Source organism: Thamnophis elegans, chromosome 8, assembly GCF_009769535.1.
Source record: "Thamnophis elegans isolate rThaEle1 chromosome 8, rThaEle1.pri, whole genome shotgun sequence".
In the NCBI taxonomy this organism is placed as follows: Eukaryota; Metazoa; Chordata; class Lepidosauria; order Squamata; family Colubridae; genus Thamnophis; species Thamnophis elegans.
The window spans coordinates 61573744-61599214 of record NC_045548.1 but is presented as its reverse complement, the minus strand read 5'-3'; the positions used below and the strand labels follow the sequence as shown (position 1 = coordinate 61599214).

Below are 25471 nucleotides of genomic sequence, written 5' to 3'. Positions count from 1 at the left end.
TTAATTCAGATTTAGAAGCCTTAATAAAAACTCCTAACCCTCTTGGTGTGTGTATGTCTCAGAGCGGGACAGCACAATAACATAAAGGGTATGACACCTAGACCTCACTAGCTGGCATTCCTTGATTGATGGGACCCTGTAGCATGCCCAGCCTGCCAAATTGCATTTGATAGAAACAGAGAGAAGATGGTCCTTGTGGTATCCCAGTTCCAAACCATGAAGAGTTTTAAAGGTGACACTTTGAATTTCATTTGGAATCAATGCAATGTATCAAGTACCCAATTCCCTTTACTACCCATGCAGCTGAATTCTGCAACAGTTGAAGCTTCTGAATGCTTTTCGAGGGCAGTTTATGTGGAACACATGGCAGCAATCCAGATAGGAGTTCATGAGGCCATGAGCAATATTAAGCAAACCCTCCTGGTCTAGGAATGGGTCTACAACATGAGGGTATGCAAAAGCCCTCTTTTGCACAGCTACCATCTGTTCTTCCAGCAGAGCCACGACTAAGTCCTATAAGAGGGCTTCTGGATTGCATAGTGGATCCATCTGGAGCACTGCCATCTCATTGAGGACAAAAAGTGGAAAAACTTTGACACCAGGAGGTCTAAGTACCCAAAGCTACTTAGTCTTGCTTGGGTTGAATTGAAGCCCATTGCATCCCATCCAGTCTCCTACAGCCTCCAAGCCATGGGACATGATGTCCACAGCATCACTCAGGCAGTCCAGAGTGGAGGTATAAAGTTGGGTATCATCAACATACTGTGTATACTTTATTCCGAGCCATTGGATCATCTCCTCCAGTGGCTTCATGTAGATGCTAAATAAGACATCATAAATAAATATATGACCAATAAATGCTTGAACAAGCGAGATAATTATGCATCCCATCCCTATACCAACCAGTTATCACTCCAGCCTTGAGAGTGCATACTCAAGATTAATAGAAATGTTCACGGTCAACCAGGTTATTTTCTCATAAGGAGAAGCATCTTTGTTGATTCTGTGTAACTCTTTTCCTGCAACTTGCAAGTATGCAGCCATTGATAATATTCTAGGCAGTCTAATCTCATTCCTTTTTCACACATCTACTGAAAAATTGGAGCAGTTACCTGCAGATAAAATGAGACATTTAAAGAGTGATTCTGAAAGACATTAAGAGAGCTGAAGTGAGTTACAATCTAGAAATTTTTGGAAACAATATCCAAGTGAGTGAATGAGTGTGTGTGAGAGAGACAGAGACAGAAATTTAGATTAATTTTACTTATCAATAATACCAGCAGAGGTGGGCTGTTGCTGGTTCGTACCAGTTCAGGCAAATCCACCTGCCCAAGCTCAATCCTGTCCTGTATCACTGTACTTTTGATGCTGCACACATGTGCGGAAGGCACATGCAAGCAAATTGCTGTGTATTTTGACACCACACACATGTGTGGATGGCACGTGTGTGAGCGAAGCAAGTACTCACATTTCCGATGCTGGGCGAACCAGTTGTTACAGTATGTGACACCCACCTCTGAATACCTGTGTATGTGTACATAAACAGGAATTCACACTCGGTGCCAATGTGTATTTATTGTGTTCATTTTAAGGGGGAAAACTATTATGTTTTTTTGATAAAATGGTTCTTTTTTCTCACAATTCCTTTTTCATTGCTGGAATTGTGGAAGAAAGAATATATATTCTACAACACTTGGCTGTTTGCTTTATGATGGCTTTCTGAAACAGTTGTGATGACATAGTTTCTGGAATTCCTTCCAGCCCCATTTACCAGCAGTAGTTAAGTGACATTTCTATTTTCCTCTGTGTGAAAATAATGTGTTGCATTTTTGTGTTTCTGCTTTTTTATGGTGTTAAATCAAGTGGATTGCTGCCAGTTTTACTACCAGTTTGCAACCCACGTGCAACGCTGCGTGTGTGTGCACTGTTCAATGTAAATTGTTCCTCGTGCATACGCAGAACAATTTATAATGAATTGCACATGCGTAGTCACTAAAAAACAAAATGGCAGCAGCCCAGCGGTGGTGAGGGAACTGGTTCGGGGGCATGGCAGGCCTGGGTTGCTGCCGGTTCTGTGACCCAGACCTGAATTCCACCTCTGTGTTACATCTGTGTGTATTTGTGTGCATGGACACACTGTAAAGTGGAGGGATGGCAGAATGTTGTAGCTCGTGTGGGAATAAAGGAACAATCAGTAGGGTTTTGGACTCAGTTGTCTCTTGCATAGAGATTGGAAGGTGATTTTGTTTTGTGGTGATTTTTGTGGATCTCTCTGCAATGTTTTTCTCTGTAGACTCCAGATGGGAGTCTCCAGATCCATCCCATTTTCAAACTTGGTCTTTCTTTTACCAATTATTCCCATGGTATAAAATTTAGAACTGTTCCATTCTGGATTGGGGGAGTAATGTCACTGGTGGTCAGAGTCCTGAGCCTCTTTCTATAATTTCTTCCCAATATTTTGTTGGAAACAATAGAAATAAGGATATTGGGATCTTGCACATCAAGAAACAGTTGTGTTAATGCTTTTTATAAATTAAGAGTATACATTATTCATCTCTTTGGGATGGAAAGAAAAGGCAAGCATTTCATTTTAATTAGTTTACCTCTGGAATTCACTGTATAGCTTAAGTTCAGTTTGGCTATCGTCTGAACATCTCCATAGATACATTCCAGATAGCTAATCAGATTCTGTGACATATTAAAAAGTAACAATTGTGTTTTGTCCTGATGTTTCTCAAGTTGTTGTTCCAGTTGTCAGATCCCCACCTGTTACTATTTCAGCTACAATCAATGTAGGTTTGTTGGCCTCATATAGCTCGCCCCTTAAGAAAGCAAAATACATTGAAGATTGTGTGAAGGTTGTTGAGATCATATGGCAACGAAACCAATGTTATTAATTTAAAAAACCAACAGCAGAATTTTCTTCTATAACTGAGTCTATTATTGAGCCATGGTGGCACAGTGGTTAGAGTGCTGTACTGCAGGCTACTTCTGCTGCCCGCCGGTTGCCTGCAATTTGGCAGTTCAAATCTCATCAGGCTCAGGGTTGTCTCAGCCTTCCATCCTTCCGAGGTAGGTAAAATGAGGACCCAGATTGTTGGAGGAAAGATGCTGACTCCATAAACTGCTTAGAGGGGGCTGTAAAGCACTGCAAAGTGGTATAAAGGTCTAAGCGCTATTGCTATTGCAATTCTCTATCTGCTTACACAAAAGTAAATCCCTTGGATTTCAGCATTCTTTTATTTCTGAGTAAACAGATTCAGGTCACAGTGCACAAAGGACAGTTTTGGTTGACTGACTGAGTCTTCCTCCAGACTTTCTGTGACAGAGGATCTCCTACATTTCAGCCTTTGAATAGCAGGCTGTCACTTTTAAGAGTGGTTTTCTCTGCCCTTTCCATGTCAGTACTTTCAAACACATACAGGAAAATGAAGGAAAAAGACATGACAGGCAGCTGATGTCTTCAGGATTCTTAGGCACCCAAGATGCATCATGGGCTTCTCTGCAGATTTAACTCCAAGCTTCCAAAGGCAATCTGATTGTAGCCACCTGACAAGATGCAACATCTCTCGGAAAAACACCCCCTGGAAGATCTTTAGGCTACATGAAATGGAAATGATTAACAGTAAATAAAAGGTCAGAGTTGAACAATGCATTTCATGCAGATAATTTTATGACCAGAAGGCTGGGGGAAAATATGATAAAAAAAAAACCCAAGAAAGTGTTTGAAGCTATGTTGTAATAGCATAGGAATGGTATGGTAGGAATGGATAGTAAAATAATTGTTAGAACAGAGGATAAATGTTTTGTGTTCATTCCTTTGTTGCTTGCTGGTTTGGCTTCTGTTTCGGTTTATTTGATCTAATCTCAGACTACATGACTATCAAAGTCAGCCTACATTAAGCAACACAGCGGATTAATCTCGACATTGATATCTGCGTTCTTTATATTGTGATTATTTTGTAGTGTTAGGGTTGCAAATTACAGCTTCTGAATATCACTTATAAAAATGAGATTTATCACTGAGATTTTTTTTCATTCAAATGAGAAACCATATATTAGAAGAGAACAATAGCTACCTAATGAGTCCTGAATCTCCAATTCAATGTTTCTTTCATCCATTAACTTACAAAGTACAAAGCGATTCTCTTAGAGACTTGGTGCAGAGGTGGGTATTCAGCAGGTTCTGACCAGTTCTGGAGAACCAGTAGCAGAAATTTTGAAATTTCGAAGAACCACCTTTGACTGGCCCCTGCCCACATCTGTTCTCTGCCTTCCAAGTCCCAGTTGATAGGGAGAGAATGGGGATTTTGCAGTATCCTTCCCCTGCCGTGCCCACCAAGCCACGCCCACCAAGCAATGCCCACAGAACTGGTAGTAAAAAAATTTAAATCCCACCACTGACTTGGTGGCATTGTATCTACAATGATGCAATATCAATTTAAGTGAAAGTGAGTCTACACAGGTAGACTTTGACTTACAACCATTCATTTAACAACTATTTGGAAGTACAAAGGCATTGAAAAAAATGACTTATAACCAGTCTTCATATTCACTGTTGCAGCATCTCCATGTGATCAGATTTTCAGTGGTTGACAAACAGCATGTATTTCCACTGGTTGCAGCATCCTGGGGCCATGTTATTGCCATTTGCAACCTTCCCAGCCAAATTCTGACAAGCAAAGTCAATGAGGAAAGCCAGATTTGCTTAACAACTTGGTGTCTATGGAGATTCTCAGTCATCCAGGTCCATGGTTGTCATCCATGGTTGTCCATGGTTGTCATCCATGGTTGTCCCAAAGGTGCTTTTTCAAGAAAGTCCAGTTGCCTCTTGGGTTAACAACCTAGTGATTCTCTTAACAGCAGGGATTCCTTTAACAACCATGGCAAAAAGCATTAAAAAATGAGTGCAATTCACTTAACATCTGTCTTGCTTAGCAAATAGAAATTCTGCTCCCAATAATGGTCATAAGTCAAGGTCTACCTGCATTGTAAGTATGCACAATATTGTGCCTCAACGGTTAAGACTTTGTTTCCTTGATCTTGATCATTATCTCCTGAGAAGCTGATTGATTACAAAAGACAAGGTTAAACTTGGGGTAACTTGCCACTTACACTGTGAACTGAGATTAAGCTATTTATGTATTGTGTAATATCAGAGACAGGACCTAATTTCACTTATTGAACTTATGCACTGTATTCCATGAGATCTCAAGGTTATGATTCCTACTAAAGTTAGTAGGCAGAGGGAGGTAACTGAAGTGGAAGAGTAATGTTAGTCCTTCTTCCATCCTTCTCCTTGAAAACATTATTATAATTGAACTCAGTACCTGAGTGTCTTTCAATCTTTCTGCATCCCTCAACTGATCTTGGGAATGGTGAAAGACATTTTCCTGACCACATGATTGATGTAATGACCCATCTACTTGGTTACCATATGTGAAATGGAGTTTATGCTTTGGACCCATAAATATGTAGATTTGTCTTGCTTTTGCTTCTTCAGATCCAATTATGCATGTTAAAACAGAGATCTGCTATTTTCCCTTCTATCACTTTATGTTCCTTTCTAAAATAAATTTTTGTATAAGTGGCATAGGAACTTCCTATCTATTGTACATTTTTAAACTTAGAATGTAGAACATAGAACAATAAAGTTGAAAATCTTGGAGATTTTCCAGTCCAACTTCCTGCTCGAACAGGTAACTCTATAGCATTACAGCCAAATGGCTATACAGGCTCTTCTTGAAAATATAGACTTCCAGAAGAAAGTTGATTAATTGTTCTCATCTTCACCAAAATAATCCCATTTGATTTTTCAACAAGGCTGTCCAATTATTTCTGTTTCTCAATAGTGAGGTTTCCAATTTAAAAAGTCCTCAGCAATCAAACCAACTTTTATCGAGATCCACAGTTGCATGTAGTGCACGAAATAAATCACTTTTAAATAATGACAGATTAAAGATCCTCAACATATGTCTGTAAACCACAATTGACCACATAGACTTTCGAGGTATCACTAAGCTTTATTATATATAGATTTACTGGTATGTAGGTCAAATCCAGGTGTAGTTGCTAAATCTATTGTCTGAAGAACAAAACCTTTCCAGAATGTAAAATATGGACATTCCTGCTATAAAGCATGAGATCCAGTTCTTCAGTGATTACTTGATAGTAATCATCGATTCAAATCCTTGGATTTTGGTTATGAAATTCAAATCTATATCCTATGTATTCATATACATTTCATAAAAGGAAAAGTTCATGCATAATATCAGTTTCAGTATCCTTACTATGAAAGTGATGCTTACCTCCTTTCCATTCCAACTAATGTCATTGAGGCAATTAAACCCCTGAATAATTTATTTCCCTGGATGGGTAAAACTGTGCAGGAAGTCTTATCTTTGACCTAGGGCAGAGCTGTCAAACTCCCAGCCCGCAGACTGGATGCGCCATGCACTGACCATGCCCACACCTGGTTTAGTGAAGGGGCAAAAAATCCTGATAGGTCACATGACACCACTGTGATGATGTGAGTGTGAGTGTGACAATCCTGTCCTAGGGTATTCCAGCAATGTAGGCATTTTCTTTTCATATGTGTAATCATGGATAGCAAAATATTGTTCTAAGCACTATGTGGCATAGCCTTCTACTTATAAATCATCTTATCCTAAATAAAATAGTGAGAATAGAAGAGCTATGCACCCAAGAAAGGGAAACTAAGACTTCTTACTTCATTGTTTTTGTCATCTTTATTTACAATATTGGGATGTTTTGTTTGATTGTTGTGAACTGTCCAGAGAGTTGGGCAGACTACATGTTTAATTTTTTTGACATTTCTGTTTATTCACCAATGAAACATTCCTGAATCTTTTAATGTCAATGTTTTCATCAATTTTAGTTTCTAGTGAAAAGCTTGTTACTATATTAGCAACACAGAAAACAGTCAATACGTACTAGGAAATAATTCACTGACTTTTTCAAGTACTATATCTTCTATTTTCACTTAGGGAGGTTTGAAGAATTCAATGTTTGTGAATGTCAGTACAATCTAAATTGATCTGCATGGAATAAATCTGAAGAACAGAATGTACAGCACTTATATATGGACTTTTGCTCATTTTGATGGTTACAGAACACTTATTTGCTTAGTAAATGGATCAACATATATGGAAAAGAAAGTTAAGGATGCACAAAATTACCCATTTCATTTGAATTATTTTAATCTTACATTCCTTTAATCCTGTTCATGAAGATTTTGCTCAATTTAATTACTGTTTTTGTTTGTTTCAAAATCAACTTACTGAAAGTCTCATGCATTTCAATTATCCTTATATTCAAAGCCAGTACTGTTTCTTTTAAATACAGTAACAGGGGTGGGCTGCTGGGGGGTTCGCAGGGGTTCGGGAGAACCTCTAGCTAAGATTCTGTGCAGTTTGGAGAACCCCCAAATCCCACTCCTGGCTGGCCCCGCCCATCCCTCCCATTCCTGGAGTCCCCATGTGGCTCATTTTGGATGCAGGTAAGCGCAGGGAATGTGAGGAGGCTTGGGGAGAGAGAAAAACGGGCCTACCAGAAGTTTAGGAAGACCGGAAATGGGCGTGTTTTCAGCCTCCAGAGGGTCTCCAGAGCCTGGGGAGGCTGTTTTCACTTTCCCAGAGGCTTGAGAAAAGGCTCTGGAGACCCTGGAGCATAAAATCAATCCCTCCCATAGTGCAGGAGGCTGACTAGGCCACGCCCACCATGACCATGCCAAGCCAGAAACTGGGTAGAGTACCCTTTACTAAAATTTTTGAAGGCCACCCTCTTAGTATATAATGGATTGCAAATAGGATATTCCACAGTTTATTTCAGAAAATATGCATTTTTGTCTATAACTTTGTATGTTTTAACTATCCTGAATTTTTGGAGAAATAGGAATAGAAGTCTTCCCCAATAAACAAATGTCTCATGAAAAGTAAACATTGCATGCAGAGATATCTGACTGAATTCATGAAATGGTACTGCCCCATTTATTTCAATGGTTTGAATTTTGGTTTTAAGAATCTTAATTTTTCCAGTTTGTTGGTGAAATGTTTAAAAACAGCCCTATTAGCTTGTTCCTTCTGGGTGAATACTGGATGTTCTACCTAAGCACTGCATGTGACTAGTGATTAAATATGTGTTTACACAGTTTTATATGAATAGAGAGTGCATGAGTTAGGTGCTCATATTTGGGCTCCAAAGAGACATATATTTTTTGTCTTATACTGTTGCTCCATCTGGTAGTTATCCAGATATTTGCAGACCAGAACAAGTAGCTCTAATACAAGAAAATGGAGAAAATTGACTGGTGGACATACTTTATATGTGAAAAATGCATTAATTATACTGAGTACCTCAAGTATTTGTTCTAAAATCCTTCTCAATTTCACTCTGATAGTGTCCTTCAAAAAAATAATAATTCTATTCAGAAGTAGACTCAATTGTCCCTGAATTTTCTATAAATGTTTATAGAACTGTGGCATAAATTAACATAGTCAAATACTTATTAGTTGTCCCAGAAGCTGTTCTGTTTAGTCAACCATAATGTAAGCAAAGCTTTTATTATAACACACGTTTGCCTCTCCATCATTAAGTATTGTGTTGTTTCTTTAACATCCAATTACAGCAAAGCACTTTATTTTAATTCAATGAGTTATATATTTCCTTCCAAAAATTATTCATGCTTTACAGCAATAATTCAACAAAGTCAATATACCCTAAATTCCCATGATAAAAGCGTTGTTTTCCAGAAATATGTGAGGTTCACTGAGAACTGGTTTTAGTTTATAGCACCCCATTAATATCTTAGTCACATCGTTTAAATTATACTAAGTAATTAATTAGTAGACAAAAACAAAACAAAAAAATACATACTTTGGGGACTATGCATTCTTTTACTTTTTATTCATTTCTATGCACACATTGCAAACCCTGTAAATTATTCAGTATGGATCTGAATTTCATTTTCAATCCCTGCATCAATAACAAAATGCAAACATTTAATCATGTAATAAATAATTAAACAAATAATAAGGGTGTCGCAGATTGAATTAGCAAAGATCATCTAAAATGCACTTTAATGAGTGCTTTTATGCAGATTATTGATCATGAAGGACTAATCTTCAGAATGTAACAAAAAAAAAGAGAGAGAGAGAGAGTAGCTGATGCCCATATACTATATCATTCCAAAACATATTACAAGAATTGGGATTATGAATCACAAATTGTATAATCCTTTTAAAAGTTTTAAATAGTCATTACTGAAAGTATGTAGCTGCCACATCAAAAACACCTATGATATGTCCTGTTATCTAGTTAATGCTCTATACAGGGGTGTCAAATCTATTTCATTGAGGGCCACATCCAGGCTGAGGTGGAAGTGGAGTGTGGACCTGGCAGGGTAGACGTGGCCAGCTCGACATCATTCATGTCAGGAGCACCTGTAGTGGCCAAGTGCAAAGGCAGAACTTCCTTCAGATTCTCCCTTACTGTCAGTAGCAGTTAGACTTATATACCACTTCATAGGGATTTCAGCCCTCTCTAAGCGGTTTACAGAGTCAGCATATTGCCCCCAACAATCCAGGTCCTCATTTTACCCACCTCGGAAGGATGAAAGGCTGAGTCAACCTTGAGCCGGTGAGATTTGAACAACCGAACTGCAGAACTGCAGTCAGCTGAAGTAGCCTGCAGTGCTGCATTTAACCACTGCGCCACCTCGGCTCTCAATTATTATCTCCTTCCTTCCTTCCTTCCTTCCTTCCTTCTTTCCTTATTTTTCCTTCCTTGCTCTCTTCCCATCTTCCTTTCTTTTTTGTCTTTCCTCTTTCCCTTTCTCCTTTCCTGTCCCTTCTTCTATGCACAAATGCAAAAGGGGAAATATTTCTACTTTTTTTGTTTTTAGTTTGTTTTGCTAGCTCTCTGCCAGTGAAAACAGAGCTTGGGGGGATGCATATGGCCCCCGGGCCCTGTTTTCAGCTGTGACAGCCTCCTCCAGCACCCTGACAGTGAAAACGGTCCCCGGGGACACCACTAATCCTTTTCTATTTCCGGGGCAGTCTCACAGGCCAGATCTAAGCACCCCACAGGCTGGATCCGGCCCACAGGCCTTGGGTTTGACACCCCTGCTCTATAACATATAGCAATCTTTGTCGTCTAGCTGTCCTCCATGTGTTTTAGAGGAGATCTTCCACCATCCTCATATTGATAAATCTGATGAGAAATGTCATTCAACCATCTCAGAACAGGGACAAAGTCCAAATCAAATGCCTAATGAGCAATTATTGGGTAATCTTAGATTAATCCTCCTGTGTTCTTTGGAAGAAATCTTAAGTGATAGATCAGTCTAATTGTTTAATAATGGTTTCATTAAATGAAAAAGTAAAGGGCTGTTTTAAGTTTACCTTTTGCTTGTATTTGTATAATTCCATATACTTTGGTTGAGATAAATTCCCACCAAAAGAGTTATATCATGTGCCAAATCAAGCAGTAAAATGGAATGAGCAATAGAGAACAAGCCACAGTATCTCTCCAATCTAAGAAAGCTGCACCAAATACTGTGTTCAACTTTGCGTGGCACTTTTGAATAGTAAGGCTGAGATGTCAAAGCAAGATGTATGATCCACTTAAGAGGTAGCAAAGCATCCCAGAGAAATCCTTGCATCTCCCATGCTTCTCTACCTTTTGATTCATTAATTTGAGTTGATGTATAGCTTGTATTTTTCCTTGCAGGACATTTAACTGAATTAAATGTGATATAAATGTTTGTATTCTCATCTCAATATGCCCAAATCTAATGCATACATGTCAGCATGGGTAAATGTCTTTAGTGCACATTGTGTACAAAGACAATAATAGACTAAGACAGAACTTTCAAAGAAAAACAAGATAAAATTTAACTCAAAACAGATCCTTCCTCCCTCCCTCCCTTCCCTCCTCCCCTCCCCTTCCTTTCCTCATTGGATGAAGAACCATAAATGTATATCCATAAATTTAAAATGCTATAATCCAGGGAACTTTTAATTTATCATTTTTTTCTCTGTGCCACAAACTTTTAGAGGGTATTTTAACTGGTTTTCCAACAAAATGTCAGTAGCAAACAAGGAAAAAACACAATGGGCTGCTTCAAAGCTTCAGAAGTAGCAAAGGTGAACTCACCTTTGCTTAAGATTTGAAGGCATGTAGAATTTAGACTACAATTTAGTATTGGAACCTTTTGTCCTTTCATTCAACTCTAAAAACATTTACTGCCTTTGGGAAGTGCCGCTGAATGGCACAGTGCCATGTCGAAAGCTGCTTTGTCAAACCAGAGTGTTTGACATTTCCAAAGTTCTCAAATTAAAGTATATTATTGTTTTGAAAAATGTTACAAGGGTTACCACTACTTACAATTTCTCCCATGTTTAACTTCTTCGACTTTTGTTATATTTTATCAACAAGGTTGTACAACTCCAACTCAAAGATTTTTGCAGTGGGAATAATTAGAATAGAATAGAGTAACAGAGTTGGAAGGGACCTTAGAGGTCTTCTAGTCCAACCCCCCTGCTTAATTAGAAGAGTATGTAACAAAAAGCTGGACCAGCTGCTTTTTATTCATAAAGGCCAAGAACATCCATTTAAAATATTTTTTGATAGTATCTGGGCATTGATATTCAGTGTCATACCTGCCCTGACTTGAATCCTCAATTCCATTTGTGTGAAAGGTATTGGTCAACGTAAACAGGGAACCCAAAAACTATTCTTGTTTAAGATCCTCTATTCAAGCATACCCCCTGAAAGTCTATAGCTGCAAATGGACTGCTTGGATTCCAGTAAGAGACTATGGAAGCAAGAGGATTGCCTACCTGCCTTACAATTAAAATCATAATCCAAACTATTTTTGTTCCTATTAATAGGACACAGTTGCTAGCTAGGTACATCTGAAGTTGTAGCCATGATTCAAGCAACACTGAATGTCTTGCCACTCTAACGTTCTCCCCAAATGCTCCAAAGCACAGGTTTCCAACCTTGGACTTCAACTCCTTGAATCCCCCAGCCATCCATGAAGACTGAAAGTTGAAGTCCAAAAGTCTTAAAGTTGCCAAGGTTGGACAACCCTGATTTAGGTATCTCCGCTCTAAAAACAATGTCGGAAGAGGAGCTTCTGTGTTATTGCATTTCTTCTTTAAAATTCTGCAATTCCACTTGCTATGGATTAGCTGCTAATTAAAACTTATATTTACTGTATATAGTTTATCTTAAGAGCCATGGTGGTGCAGTGGTTAGAGTGCAGTACTGCAGGCTATTTCTGACTACTGGCTGCCTGCAATTTGGCTGTTCGAATCTCACCAGGCTCAAGGTTGACTTAGCCTTCCATCCTTCTGAGGTGGGTAAAATGAGGACCCAGATTGTTGGGGGCAAGATGCTGACTCTGTAAACCGCTTAGAGAGGGCTGTAAAGCACCATGAAGCGGTATATAAGTCTAAATGCTATTGCTAAATGCTACTAACTCACTCATGTTACTCTCAATTTTGCAAAATCACATGCCCCATCAAGGTGATTGCAAGTAACCAGAACATATGCTAGATTGCAAGGAAACAGGATAGATATACTAAATGACTTTGTGTCAAATGACTAGATTTCTGTCTAAACCTCATTAACATTTACAAGCTTTAGTTTAGTGAAGCAGTTACATAACTATAAGGGAATGAGTCATCCAATTTTCCTGTCACTGTTTTTTTTAAGATAAATGATTCGTGTTTATGGTTTTACTTCTGACAGTCTAATTAGGATAAGTTGCTGGGGTATATTAGCTATCCAAAGACATCGTGAGTCAAGGTCTTAAGTAGTTACTTGGAAGTTAGTGGTTAAGGTTCTTAATGGGTGTGAACCTTACTTCAAATTCAGGTATCTGAATTTCATAGCAGTAAAATAAAGTTAATATTAATAAATACCTACATAGTTGTAGGTAACTATGGATACTCTTGCTTATTGTTGTATTCTTCTGTTCTATTGTTGTATTTAACTATTCATTGTAGTTGTAGTATCACATTTTCTTATCTCTTTGAAGCAATTCAGCAGGGTACTTTATGGACTTCTTTCATCTGCTCTACCTTTGCTATTTTGTTATCACAAAGGTCTTTCTGATTTCAGGACTAAATATTTACTTCCAAACCACAAAGGTAATTTTGGAACACTCTTTCATCATCAAACTAGCTTTCTTCCTCTATCATCATACTCAAGAGTCCCCTCTACCGGATTGTTTTTTTCCCCCACTAAATGATTCTCATTACTTTTTTTGTTGTTTTGTTTACGGAGAAATGAAGCAAGATTCCATTAATGACTATAGGAAACTAGCCAGCAATGTATGCCAATCGAAGATCAGTCATTCTAAGATGATGGGAAAGGGGAATGAGAGTAGGTGAATAAGTGGAAATAACACTGTATTTCATTGGAAAAGAAGTATGCACTTAAAGACAAACAATACTCTAACCAGCATAGCATCCTTTTTGTCCTACAGGAAGTAAATGATAGATTTCCAGATAGCTATACTTTTGATTTGCAGTTATACCCATAAATAACTTCTATGTTTTGTGCCAATAGTTTCTAGACTTATTTCCCTACTCCTTGTCCTTCTAAAGTAGAAATGCCTTTCCAGTTGTTAATCATTCTTCATTTTCTTTCAAAACACTGTTCATCTGGTCTACCAATCTCAATTATAGACTTTTCAGTGATTTTTAGCCAGAATCCAGTGAGTTTATTTGATCCTGGAACATTCCTGTTTTTCACCTTCTTTGATTACTTTCATACCATTACCTTAGTTATCCTTATATCTTCCATACTGGATACATTCACCATGCTTTCAACGTTGCATTTCTATTGGTACTCAAACTTGACCACAGATTTGTCCAAAAATTTGGTGTTTTCATTCATTGATTATTTCCTATTTTCTGTTTCTTGTTATTACCAAGTTCCTTCTATTCAGGACATGGCATACACCATATTTTTCGGAGTATAAAACACATCTTTTTCCCTCAAAAAAGAGGGTGAAAATCTGGTGCATCTTATACACTACAGCATTTTTGGCCTCCCAAAACCCCACCCCCTTTGCAAAAATGGTTGTGTATAGCCTTCCAAAGTGCTACTGGGGACTGGGGAGGGCAGAATTGAGTGAAAAAATGGCCTGTTCCCAGCCCCCAGGAGCACTCTAAAAGCCTCCTAAAGGCTATGCGTGCCCTTTTTTTGACAAAAAATGGGAGGTCATTTTTGGGAGGTCTGCCAAGTACAAAAACATTTTTTTAAAAATTTGCCTCTTCAAAATCTTGGTGCGTTTTATACTCCGGTGCATCTTATACTCCGAAAAATATGGCACATGTTGCTTGACCATGGTCTATCGTATGATAAAGGACTTTATGCATCCTTTCCATACCCTTTTTTCATTGTTGTCTTCTGAGAAGAGGCTTTGTGGTGTCCAAAGCAGAACAACTAGATTCTGTAACAGCTTTGTTCCTTATAGTTGTTAACTCTCAAAGATTTTTTTCCGCTATGTATTTAAAGAAAGGGTGAGACTATGGCTAAGACACTGAGCTCATCGATCGAAAGATCGGCAGTTCGGTGGTTTGAATCCCCAGTGCCGCATAATAGAGTGAGCTCCGGTTACTTGTCTTAGCTTCTGCCAACAGTTCAAAAGCAGGTAAAAATGCAAGTAGAAAGATAGAAACCACCTTCGGTGGGAAGGTAACAGTGTTCCATGCGTCTTCGGCATTTAGTCATGCTGGCCACGTGACCACGGAGACGTCTTCAGACAGTGCTGTCTCTTTGGCTTTGAAATGGAGATGAGCACCGCTCCCTAGAGTCAGGAATGACTAGCATATATGTGCAAGGGAAATCTTTACCTTTATTCAAGGTGGACTGTGATTAATATAGGCTTTTATATCATTTTAGTACAACTTGGCACTTTTGGTGCTGCTGTGGTTGTTATGTTATCCTTGGGATGGTGACATTGTTCAATGGGTGCAGTTCCTTCCTTTGAAAGTGGGGCATTGGAATTTCATTTTAAAGTGTGTCATTGTGTAAAACAGGTAAATGACAATAACAGTTATCAATCTTATCTTACTAGTAGGATTTATCATACAGTCAGCAAGATGTTTAGACTTGAGTTGGCATTTTTATCCACCTATCAAGTCCATTTCAAGAACCTGAGTTAGGCAGATGTTCTTGTTTGAAGATGTCAATTACTATTATTATCATTCATAGTGCTATTAACAATACAATACAATAGCAGAGTTGGAAGGGACCTTGGAGGTTTTCTAGTCCAACCCCCTGCCTAGGCAGGAAAGCCTATACCGTTTCAGACAAATGGCTATCCAACATCTTCTTAAAGACTTCCAGTGTTGGGGCATTCACAACTTCTGGAGGCAAGCTGTTCCACTAATTAATTGTTCTAACTGTCAGGAAATTTCTCCTCAGTTCTAAGTTGCTTCTCTCCTTGATTAGTTTCCACCCATTGCTTCTTGTTCTACCTCCAGGTGCCTTGAAGAATAGTTTGACTCCCTCTTCTTTGTGGAAACCCCTGAGATTTTCGAACACTGCTATCATGTCTCCCCTAGTCCTTCTTTTCATTAAACTAGACATACCCAGTTCCTGCAATGTTTTAGTCTCCAGTCCCCTAATCATCTTTGTTGCTCTTCTCTGCACTCTTTCTAGAGTCTCCACATCTTTTCTACATTGTGGCGACCAAAACTGGATGCAGTATTCCAAGTGTGGACTTACCAAGGCATTATAAAGTGGTATTAACACTTCACATGATCTTTATTCTATTCTATGTTTATGTAGCCTAGAACTGTGTTGGCTTTTTTGGCAGCTGCTGCACACTGCTGGCTCATATTTAAATGGTTGTCCACTAGGACTCCAAGATCCCTCTTGCAGTTACTACTATTGAGCAAGATACCACCTATACTGTACCTGTGCAAGGTACAGCTAAAGTAGTATTTATTAAATTACTTTCATGAAGTAAATGTTGTGAAATCGATGAATAATCTGAAACTTCATGAGAGGGCCAATGAACTGAAGAGTTTGGCATATAGGTATGAGGTGTTTAAAGCAAAAAAATAGCACAATCTCTCTGCTAAAACATGCTGCATTAGTCCAAAAACAGAAAGTGCTAATTTTACTTTCAGAATGGATTATGCAAATCAAATGCATTTGCAAATAATTGTTCATCTTGGCTGTTCTGTTCTGATTGCTTTTTTGTAGAATTTTTAAATTCTGTCATATTTTAAATCTGTTTGCCAGTGGATTGCATTAAAAGTTGAGGCAACCTGCTCTTTCAAAACCAGCAAGGTGGATAAAAGGATTATACCCTTATTTCTGCTTGATGATTTCTCCTTGTTCAGAAAATTATTAAATCCCTCCATGATCCTGGAAATGGACTTTGAGACTTACAGTTAAAAAATTAAGAGGAATACCCATGTGTGGCATAAATTGTCCTCAGATATTTCTACTTTTCCAGTACCTTCCCAGCACAGAAAGATTACATTGCTATTAGTAGATTCTTAGGTGGACACTAGTCATCAGATACTAGATATTTAACAGAGAGTTCATGTCAGACATGGATTTAGCTACCTGGACTGATGCTAAATAAAGTGAATGCAATCTTTCTCCCAAATATCCTATTCAGGCAGTGGGAAGGTTTTAAGGACTTTTAAGTGTGTTAAATCAAAGATGACTCTTTAGTGAAATTCAAGAAATACAGTTGAATTCTCCCTAAAAAAACCATACCTGGGTTTTTCTTCATCTTCATTTCTACATTTGAGTTCTGATTTGCTTATCTGTTCTTTTAAATCATTAAATCTTAGGATAGCCAGATAGAAACACATACATACAGAGAGATGCACACACATAATGTTTATATGGAATTGGAATTGTAGGTATAGGTAAAGGTTCCCCCACACATGCGTGCTAGTCGTTCCTGACTCTAGGGGGCGATGCTCATCCCCGTTTCAAAGCCAAAGAGCCAGCACTGTCTTAAGATGTCTTCGTGATTATGTGGCCAGCAGGAGTCAATGCTGAAAGTGCACAGAATGCTGTTACCTTCCCACCAAAGGTGGTTCCTATTTTTCTACTTGCATTTTTACATGCTTTCAAACTGCTAGGTTGGCAGAAGCTGGAACAAGTAATGGGAGCTCATTCCATTACATGGCACTAGGGATTTGAACCTCTAAACTGCCAGCCTTTCTTATTGACAAGCTCAACATCTTAGCTATTGAGCCACCACATCCCTAACAATAGCTTTACTAATGCTTAAGTGCATCATTTACATTTGAAGCTGAAAGACCTGAGAAATAGGATACCAATAGCAGGATGCTTCACCAACATGGGTTTCACATATTCCAAAAATTATATCACTTTATGATATGAGAAAAAAGCATTTATATATAATTTAAGATTATTCTTCATTAGCAATTCAAACTTCCTTCTGAAAAGTAATATCCAAACCAAGCATACTCCCTATGGCTTCTACAGAATTAACAGTCAGTTAAAAAGAAATAACAATTGAAGTTTTTTGTCAGATGGGATTTAAAAATAGAAAAAGAGTTGATGAGGCAAGGAATGATACTGAGAAAGGAAAGTAACACTTCTTCCCCCAAAATATTTTGGTAACAGCTAACAGAAGCGGACCAAACTTATTTGAGAAAGGTTTACAGGAAGGCTATTTGCATTAATCCAATAATATATTGAATCATGCACTGCAGAGCAAAAGAGAAGAGTGCTGACAAAATAAACCATTGGATGAAATTTGCTTATTGTTGTGTTCAGTTAAAATAGTCGCATATTGCAGCTATGCAAAAATAGATGATTTATGGACTCGAGACACACAAAGGAGAGTACACACCTATTGTATACTTCTTGATAAAACCTTGATGGGAATTTGTCTTGCTGGATAGATGAAACGTGAAACAGCCCGAATGCTCCTTTTGTGAGGAACACATTTGAAGTTCCCTTTGTCATTGACCCTTTTGTCATTGACCATGTAGCCAGGAAGGAAGTTGTAGTTCATCAGGGATCACTGGCTAAGTAGTAAATCTAAGCCTAGTCTTGTGGCCTGCCACTGGCCAGCAGATTTGGCAGCAGAGTCGGAGAGTGAGGAGGTTGGAAAAGAACATGGGCTAGTCCTCATGGCTGAGGAAAGCTCAGATGAGGGCTCTGCATTGGAGGCAAAGAGGGAGCTAGACAGCAGTGAGGCAGAGGGATATCTGGAGCCTGTTCCCAGTGTGCGCATGTGCAGAGTTGCCAGAAGACAAGAACAACTAAGAAAGCAGGGTTGACTTAGGAGTAAAGCCACACCTTGGAAGTGATTGCCCCCTCCCATAGGAAACAAAAGAGGAGGAAACGGGGAATAGGCTTTTGCAGGAAACAATTTGTTCATTCGGTTGAGTGGAAAGTTCTGTTTTGGACTATAAGAGACTCTGTGTCAAGTTTTGTCTTGCCCTGCGTTTGGAACAGAGATGGGTTGCTACTGGTTCTCACTGGTTCGGGCAAAGCAGTATTGGAACTTGTGTCTGGGTCACTGAACCGGTTGAAATGGCAGGTTCAACAAGCCCCTGAACCAGTTCCCTGGTCGCCACAGGATGTTTTTTTTGACATTTTTAATTTCTGTGCATGCACAGACCTATTTACAGGCAACTGTGGACGTAAATCATGCATGCAACAAATCAGCAATAATGCTGGTGGAAACCCACCCCTGGTTTGGAAACTAGTTATCTTGAAGCGCTTCTAACGAGATAAGGTTCATGTTGATAAATATTCCTTGGAAAGACTGTTTGCTAACCCTTGCTGACTGTGAATGAAAGAAATTGACAGTCGTGTAAATAAAAGGGGTTTTGCCTGGACCAAGATGCAGCTTCCTGCTTTTTAAGGAAGCCTGGGTCAGAACACCTAGTCAATTTCCAGTTTTAATTCTTCTCAGGGTGTTCATCTCCACTTTCATAATCCCTACACCAACCCTTCCTGCTTTTTCCATCATATTCCTATTGATGATTTTAGTTATGGTGGTTGAAGAGTCAGTAAGTAAGAAGAAATCAAAGAGAAAGTTTTCTTTGTCTTTCTATGTATCATCTTGACACAGTAGATGGATAGCAGACAAGCCAAGATCATATTTTTGTTCTCTGACAGAAGGAAAAAGAGGATGGGTATTATTATTATTTTTTTAAATAAGACACTACATATTCAGTTATTCCCCCCCCCCCCCACTTGCTGTTGTTATTCAGTATGGTGAATTGTTGTTCACATTCCTTTTGAGATAACAGGAGAGGAAATGGAAATTCCTGCTTTGGCAATTTATTCATGTAATGTGCCCAAAACGTGCTATATGTCAAGGTAGATTCACAGAAAAAGAGTTTTGCAAATTACACCTGAAGACATTGACCAAAGCAGTAAGGCTTAATTGAAAGGGGAAAGACCAATCTCCTTCTCTGCCTTCCCCCCCCTCTCTCACACACAGACAAAATATGTTAAGATCCTATTTTCATCCCAAAGTGAAGTATTCATCCCACTAATAAGTATTTGCCTCAACCACCACAGTGTATACAAAGAACAAGGCAAAATTCTTTGGCAATCCAGTCTCAAACTGTTTGGAGCTTTGCTATTTAATAATAGCATGTTGAAAAACTTATTTGCCTCCAGTATTTCAAGCTCTACTGTTCAGTTGGAAATTCTGCTTAACAACTGGGTCATAACATCCTGGACCACACTTCCCATTCCACATGTGAATGGAGAACTTCAAGAATTTGAGCAGTTGGAGCTTCAAAAGTAAAGGGAAAATTAATGACAACGTGGTTTGGTTCCCTATGAATCCACTTGAAAATATTTTTCTACTCAGTACAGATGGTTGGCAGTTTTGGGAATTGGTTGGTAGGCCGTTTGATTATTTATGAAATGTCAGTCCTGGTGAGCAAATTGTTCAAATGGTTGTTGTGGTGGTAGTAGATTAATAGAATTCATTTCCATGTATGTATGTATATATGTATGTATGCCCCTTACACACACACACACACACACACACACACACACACACACACACACTTTTTGTTTTAATATGTGGGATTGTAAGTAAAATGAGTTATTAGAGTGCCAGTGGTGGTATTCAAATTGTTTTTCTCTGGTTCTATGGGCATGGCTTGGTGGGATGGTCATGAGACTCAGTGGGCATGGCCAACTTGACATCACTCATGCCATGCCCACTCAGTCGCATGATCCCCACCAAGTCATATCCACAGACCCAGTACTAAAAAAATTGAACTTACAGCTATTGCAGTCTTTGTATGTATTATTTTCTGACCAGGGTCTGAGATGGCTAAACTCAGAATCTGTCAAAGGCTCCCCCTGCATGCTGCCACTCTCCCTTTGCTATCTATCGCCCCATTTCCCCTTCTTCAGAGGCCCTGGTCCATACTCAATCTTCCCGCTTCCTCCCCCACAACCGCCTCTTTCTTCGTCCCACAACCTTACCTTCCTCCCATGGCTGGTGGCAGAGGGGAAGGCAAGCCAGGGCTAAACCGGTCCAAAAGGGCTGTATACCACCTCTGTAGCATTCAAGCTTAAAGTCAGGAGGACCACTAAAAGAGTTTTTTTAACCTGTATTAGAACTTACTTGCCTGTTTGCTTTTGGAAGTTTCAGTGGAACGTAACATTTTAAGGGAAGTAGGTCTAACAGGTCCTCCATCTGCCCAAGGTATATATCCTTCGGAATAAATGCACAGAATCTGTTAAACATTTATTTTAAATGATAACGTATTTGTAACAATTCCTAGTATATAATCCCTTCTCTTTTTTGCAGGATTTATTTATACATGTGGTGGAACTTTAAAAGGACTCAATGGAACTATAGAAAGTCCAGGCTTTCCATATGGATATCCAAACGGTGCAAACTGTACGTGGGTCATAATTGCAGAAGAAAGAAATAGAATACAGATAGTATTTCAGTCTTTTGCTCTAGAAGAAGAATATGACTATTTATCATTATATGATGGGCATCCTCAACCAGCAAACTTCAGGACAAGGTAAATACTCTTTTTATCTTGTGAAATCATTCTTGGTACAAATTAAAACCTTGGATTAATCTTTTCTGGCAACATTCAGAATTAATGCTATCACATTGCTCCCAATGGTTAACATTCCTTCTTATTTCCCTAAATTCAAATTACATAATGAGATTTACTCAAGTATATCGGGTTTTAACAAAAATAAGACTGAGTCTTATATTATTTTTTGCTTCAAAAGATGCATTAGGGTTTATTTTCTGGTTAGGTCTTATTTTGGGGAAATAAAGTACTAATGGCATCTGTCTGGCAGATGATCTTAATTGGGGCTTATTTTTGGTGTAGGGCTTATATTATGAACATCTTGAAAAATGCTGGGTTTATTTTCCGGATGGGTTTTTGGGTAAACAGGGTATCATGGCCCACTCAGTTCTAGCTGACAACTCAATTTGACATAAACACATACACTTTTGTGTAAAATGGCATACTTATAAGTGCTCTACTATGTACATTGACACAGTCATATTAAAATGTATGACCTATATAAGAAGTGTTTGAAGATCAGTCGATGGCCACCTCTTTTTCTTAAATGTGATTACAAATTGAAAAGCTCAGGTTCCGAAGTTTGGAAACTACTAAGAAAATTACTATGCATTTGCCCCTTATTTCCATATATAAATTCCATATTCATATATATTTCTATAATTCCAGTAAGGGACACGGTGGCTCAGTGGCTAAGATGCTGAGCTTGTCTATCAAAAGATTGGGAGTTCAACAGTTCAAATCTCTAGCTCTGTGTAATGGAGTGAGCTCCTGTTACTTGTCTCAGTTTCTGCCAACCTAACAGTTATATAGCATGAAAAAATGCAAGTAGAAAAATAGAAACCACTATTGGTGGGAAGGTCACAGAGTTACATGCCCCTTTGGAATTTAGTCATGCTGACCACATGAGCATGGAGACGTCTTTAGACAGCACTGGCCCTAAGCACTGGCTTAGAAATAGAGATGAGCGCAACCCCTAGAGCTAGAAATGACTAGCACACATGTGCGGAGGACTCTTTACCTATAATTCCAATTCCATATATACATTATGTTTGTGTATCTCTCTGCATGTGTGTGTTTCTATCTGGCTATCCTATGATTTAATGGCTATCTAAATAGAAGATACTGAATGTATGTTTAGCTGCAGATGGTATGTTCTAGTGCAGTTAGATCTACTAAAAGAGTAAATATTCTGTTACATCATGTATCATCTATATCTATATCAACTATCTTTTATATACCATATGTATGTCTGTCTATCATCTATCTGTCTACAGACAACACTTTTTGTTTGTTTAACGATATTGCAGAAAAAAACCAGAATCACTTCAATTAATTTTTTTGCCTTTTTGTACATGGAGACTCAAATCAGACTGATTATTAGTTTGTGTTGCTCAACAGCACATCTTTCTGGGAAAAGTGTATTTTTTCTTAGTATCGTGTCACATTTTCCCCCTCCATATTTGCAAATGTTTTCTTCCTTGGTGAAATAGACTTGTATCTACCTGGTCCTTGGGTTGCTTGAGAATTTCCTTTACCTATTTCTTGGCAGTTTTTGTAAGCATGCCTGATGGTTAGAAATACCACTGCTAGTACTGCTGTTTCCCGTTGCCATGGATATTGTATAAATGATATGACTTATGTACTTTTATTAAATGGCATAATGCATGTGATATAAATTACATAATTGTGCCATTTGCGCAACTGTATCACAATGAACACATACTCCTTTTGACATCATTGTGGCCTGTAATGAACATCTATGTTTATTACTTATGCTGTAGATTCCTTTCATTTCCCTACATTTCATGAAAGAAGCCCTATGGAAGGCATTCTGTTCTGTTAGCTTCCTTTATGTTTTATTAGAGCTGTGGTGGCGCAGTGATTAGAGTGCAGTACTGCAGGCTGCTTCTGCTGCCTGCCGGCTGCCTGCAATTTGACAGTTCAAATCTCACCAGGCTCAAGGTTGACTTAGCCTTCCATCCTTTTGAGGTTGGTAAAATGAGGACCCAGATTGTTGGGGGCAATAAACTGACTCTGTAAACTGCTTAGAGAGGGCTATAAAGCACTGTAAAGCGGTGTAAAAATCTAAGTGCTATTGCTATTAAAATAAAAGAAATTATGGCTACTGCAGAGTGACGGAGGAATTATTGTACCATAGGGAAACAATTTGGTGGATAGTGATTAAGTATCCAACAAGAATGACTATAACATGAGCTCAAAATTCCAAATGTAATCACTGGTTGTAAGATACCAAAGATATTGGAATGGCCTACTTAAATTGTGAAAACTATTATCACGACTGTTATATAGATGTGATATAGCCAATATTAAAAATTTTAGCTGGGAGCTAAAGAATCAAATGCCTTTCTGAAGTGTTGAAAAGGAACAAGAATGTACCTGTTGCCTACATAAAGTTTACATAAATTAGTAGATAATAATGGGGGGGAAATACTCCATTGGTATAATTAATGTAATCAGAAGACAAAATATCAGAAAGGGATATTCAAAACTTCAATTTGTTTATCGCTATTCATTGCAACAAAAAAAATTCATTTACTGAAAAAAATATATGCCATGGTTTCCCTTCTTTTGTTTAGTAGTAATTTGCTTTTGGCAATGCTAGATGACCCTCTCAATGAATTCTCCATTGCTGATGGCTACTCATCCACAGAGTTATCTTGGTAGAGACAAGCACGTGTACACACTACTGTATAGATACATAGGACAAGACAATTAAATAATAAAAACATTGAGTATAATGTGATTATATTAAAGTTAAAACAGCTTTAAAAAATGTCTAAAACTTTTTTTAAAAAAATTAAAAAATATTTTAGTACAAATAATCCATCTTTCATTAAACAGTGTGTCATCTGGATACACATGTTTGTGCAATAATGGTTAAAATTTACAATCATATTAATTATTTAACCTATTTTTAGCTTAATTTCAATACATTAAATATCTGATACTTTATATCCTCTTCTTAGTTTGCTTAACTTTTATTAACTTTATTAACTATTTTCTATATATAGCAATAGCAATAGCAGTAGACTTATATACTGCTTCATAGGCCTTTCAGGCCTCTCTAAGCGGTTTACAGAGAGTCAGCATATTGCCCCCAACAATCTGGGTCCTCATTTTACCCACCTCGGAAGGATGGAAGGCTGAGTCAACCCTGAGCCGGTGAGATTTGAACCGCTGACCTGCTGATCTAGCAGTAGCCTGCAGTGCTGCATTTAACCACTGCGCCACCTTGGCTCTATATTTTACTCATCTACTTTTATTTATAATTTTTATCCTCTAACCATTGATAAAATGTTTACCATGTCATATAATAACCAGTTTGTTCTTTTTCTTTAGTTGCCAATGTTAATCTATTTATTTCTGCACATTCTAATATTTTCCTTATCATATTCTCCCCTGTGGGAATCTCCTTACTTTTCCAGTTTTGTGCAAATGCAATTCTAGCTGCAGTTATTATATGAATAATCAAATATACATTTTCTTTACTATAAGTTCCTGGTAAGATCCCCAATAGGAATATTTCAGGTTTCAAGTCAATATGTTGTTATATCATCGTTTCCAACCACGTGCATATTTTATCCAATATTTTTTAGCTTCTACACATGTCCACCACATATGATAATATGAGCCAGGTATCTGATGACATTTCCAACATTTAGCTGATTTTTCTTTAAGCATCTTCGCCAATCTTGCCAGAGGGAAATGCCATCTGTAGAACATCTTATACAAATTCTCTTCGCATGCAGTTGACATTGTTAGTTTGTAATTTCTATCCCATGATTGCTGCCGTTTGCTACTTCTATTGTATAACCAAAAGTTTTTTGCCCAGGCTATCATTGTTTCCTTCACTTGTTCTTTTTCTAATTTAATACTTAGTAAATAGCTATATAAGTTTTTATCATCCTCTCTTTGATATCTCAAACTAAGGTGTTGGAGACTCAGTTTTCTTTCCCTCCTGTCCAGTGGTGGGTTTCAAAAATTGTTCGAACCTACTCTGTGGGTGTTGCCTCCTTTGTGGGAGTGGCTTGCCGCCCATGTGACCGGATGGGAGTGGCTTGCCGCCCATGTGACGGGATATGAAGATGCCGACGACACTTGTCAGAACCACCTCAAATTACCTCACACACATGGCATGCATAAGAATAGGATGTAAACTTCTTTTTTAAAAGGCATCTTTGGTTTGCGTTAAAACAACTTAAAAATATGCAATGTTCTGATTGCACCACAAACGCAGTAGTCATCCTTACCTTTCACAGAGGCAATGAGTTTTATAAATATAAAAAAATAAATATGAGCATGATAGTGTAGAATAATCATATCCAAGGGTATGGGTTTCAAAAAAATTTGGATCCTCTTCTGTAGGTGTG

General features: G+C 38.2%; 1 protein-coding gene across 1 annotated transcript in view; it reads left to right on the top strand.

The window, feature by feature from the left end:
* The window catches only part of CSMD3 (CUB and Sushi multiple domains 3), a 791530-nt gene that overhangs the window by 91540 nt on the left and 674519 nt on the right, over positions 1-25471 (top strand). The window contains 1 exon segment of the mRNA XM_032222292.1: positions 20834-21056. Coding sequence (XP_032078183.1) covers positions 20834-21056 — 223 coding nt within the window.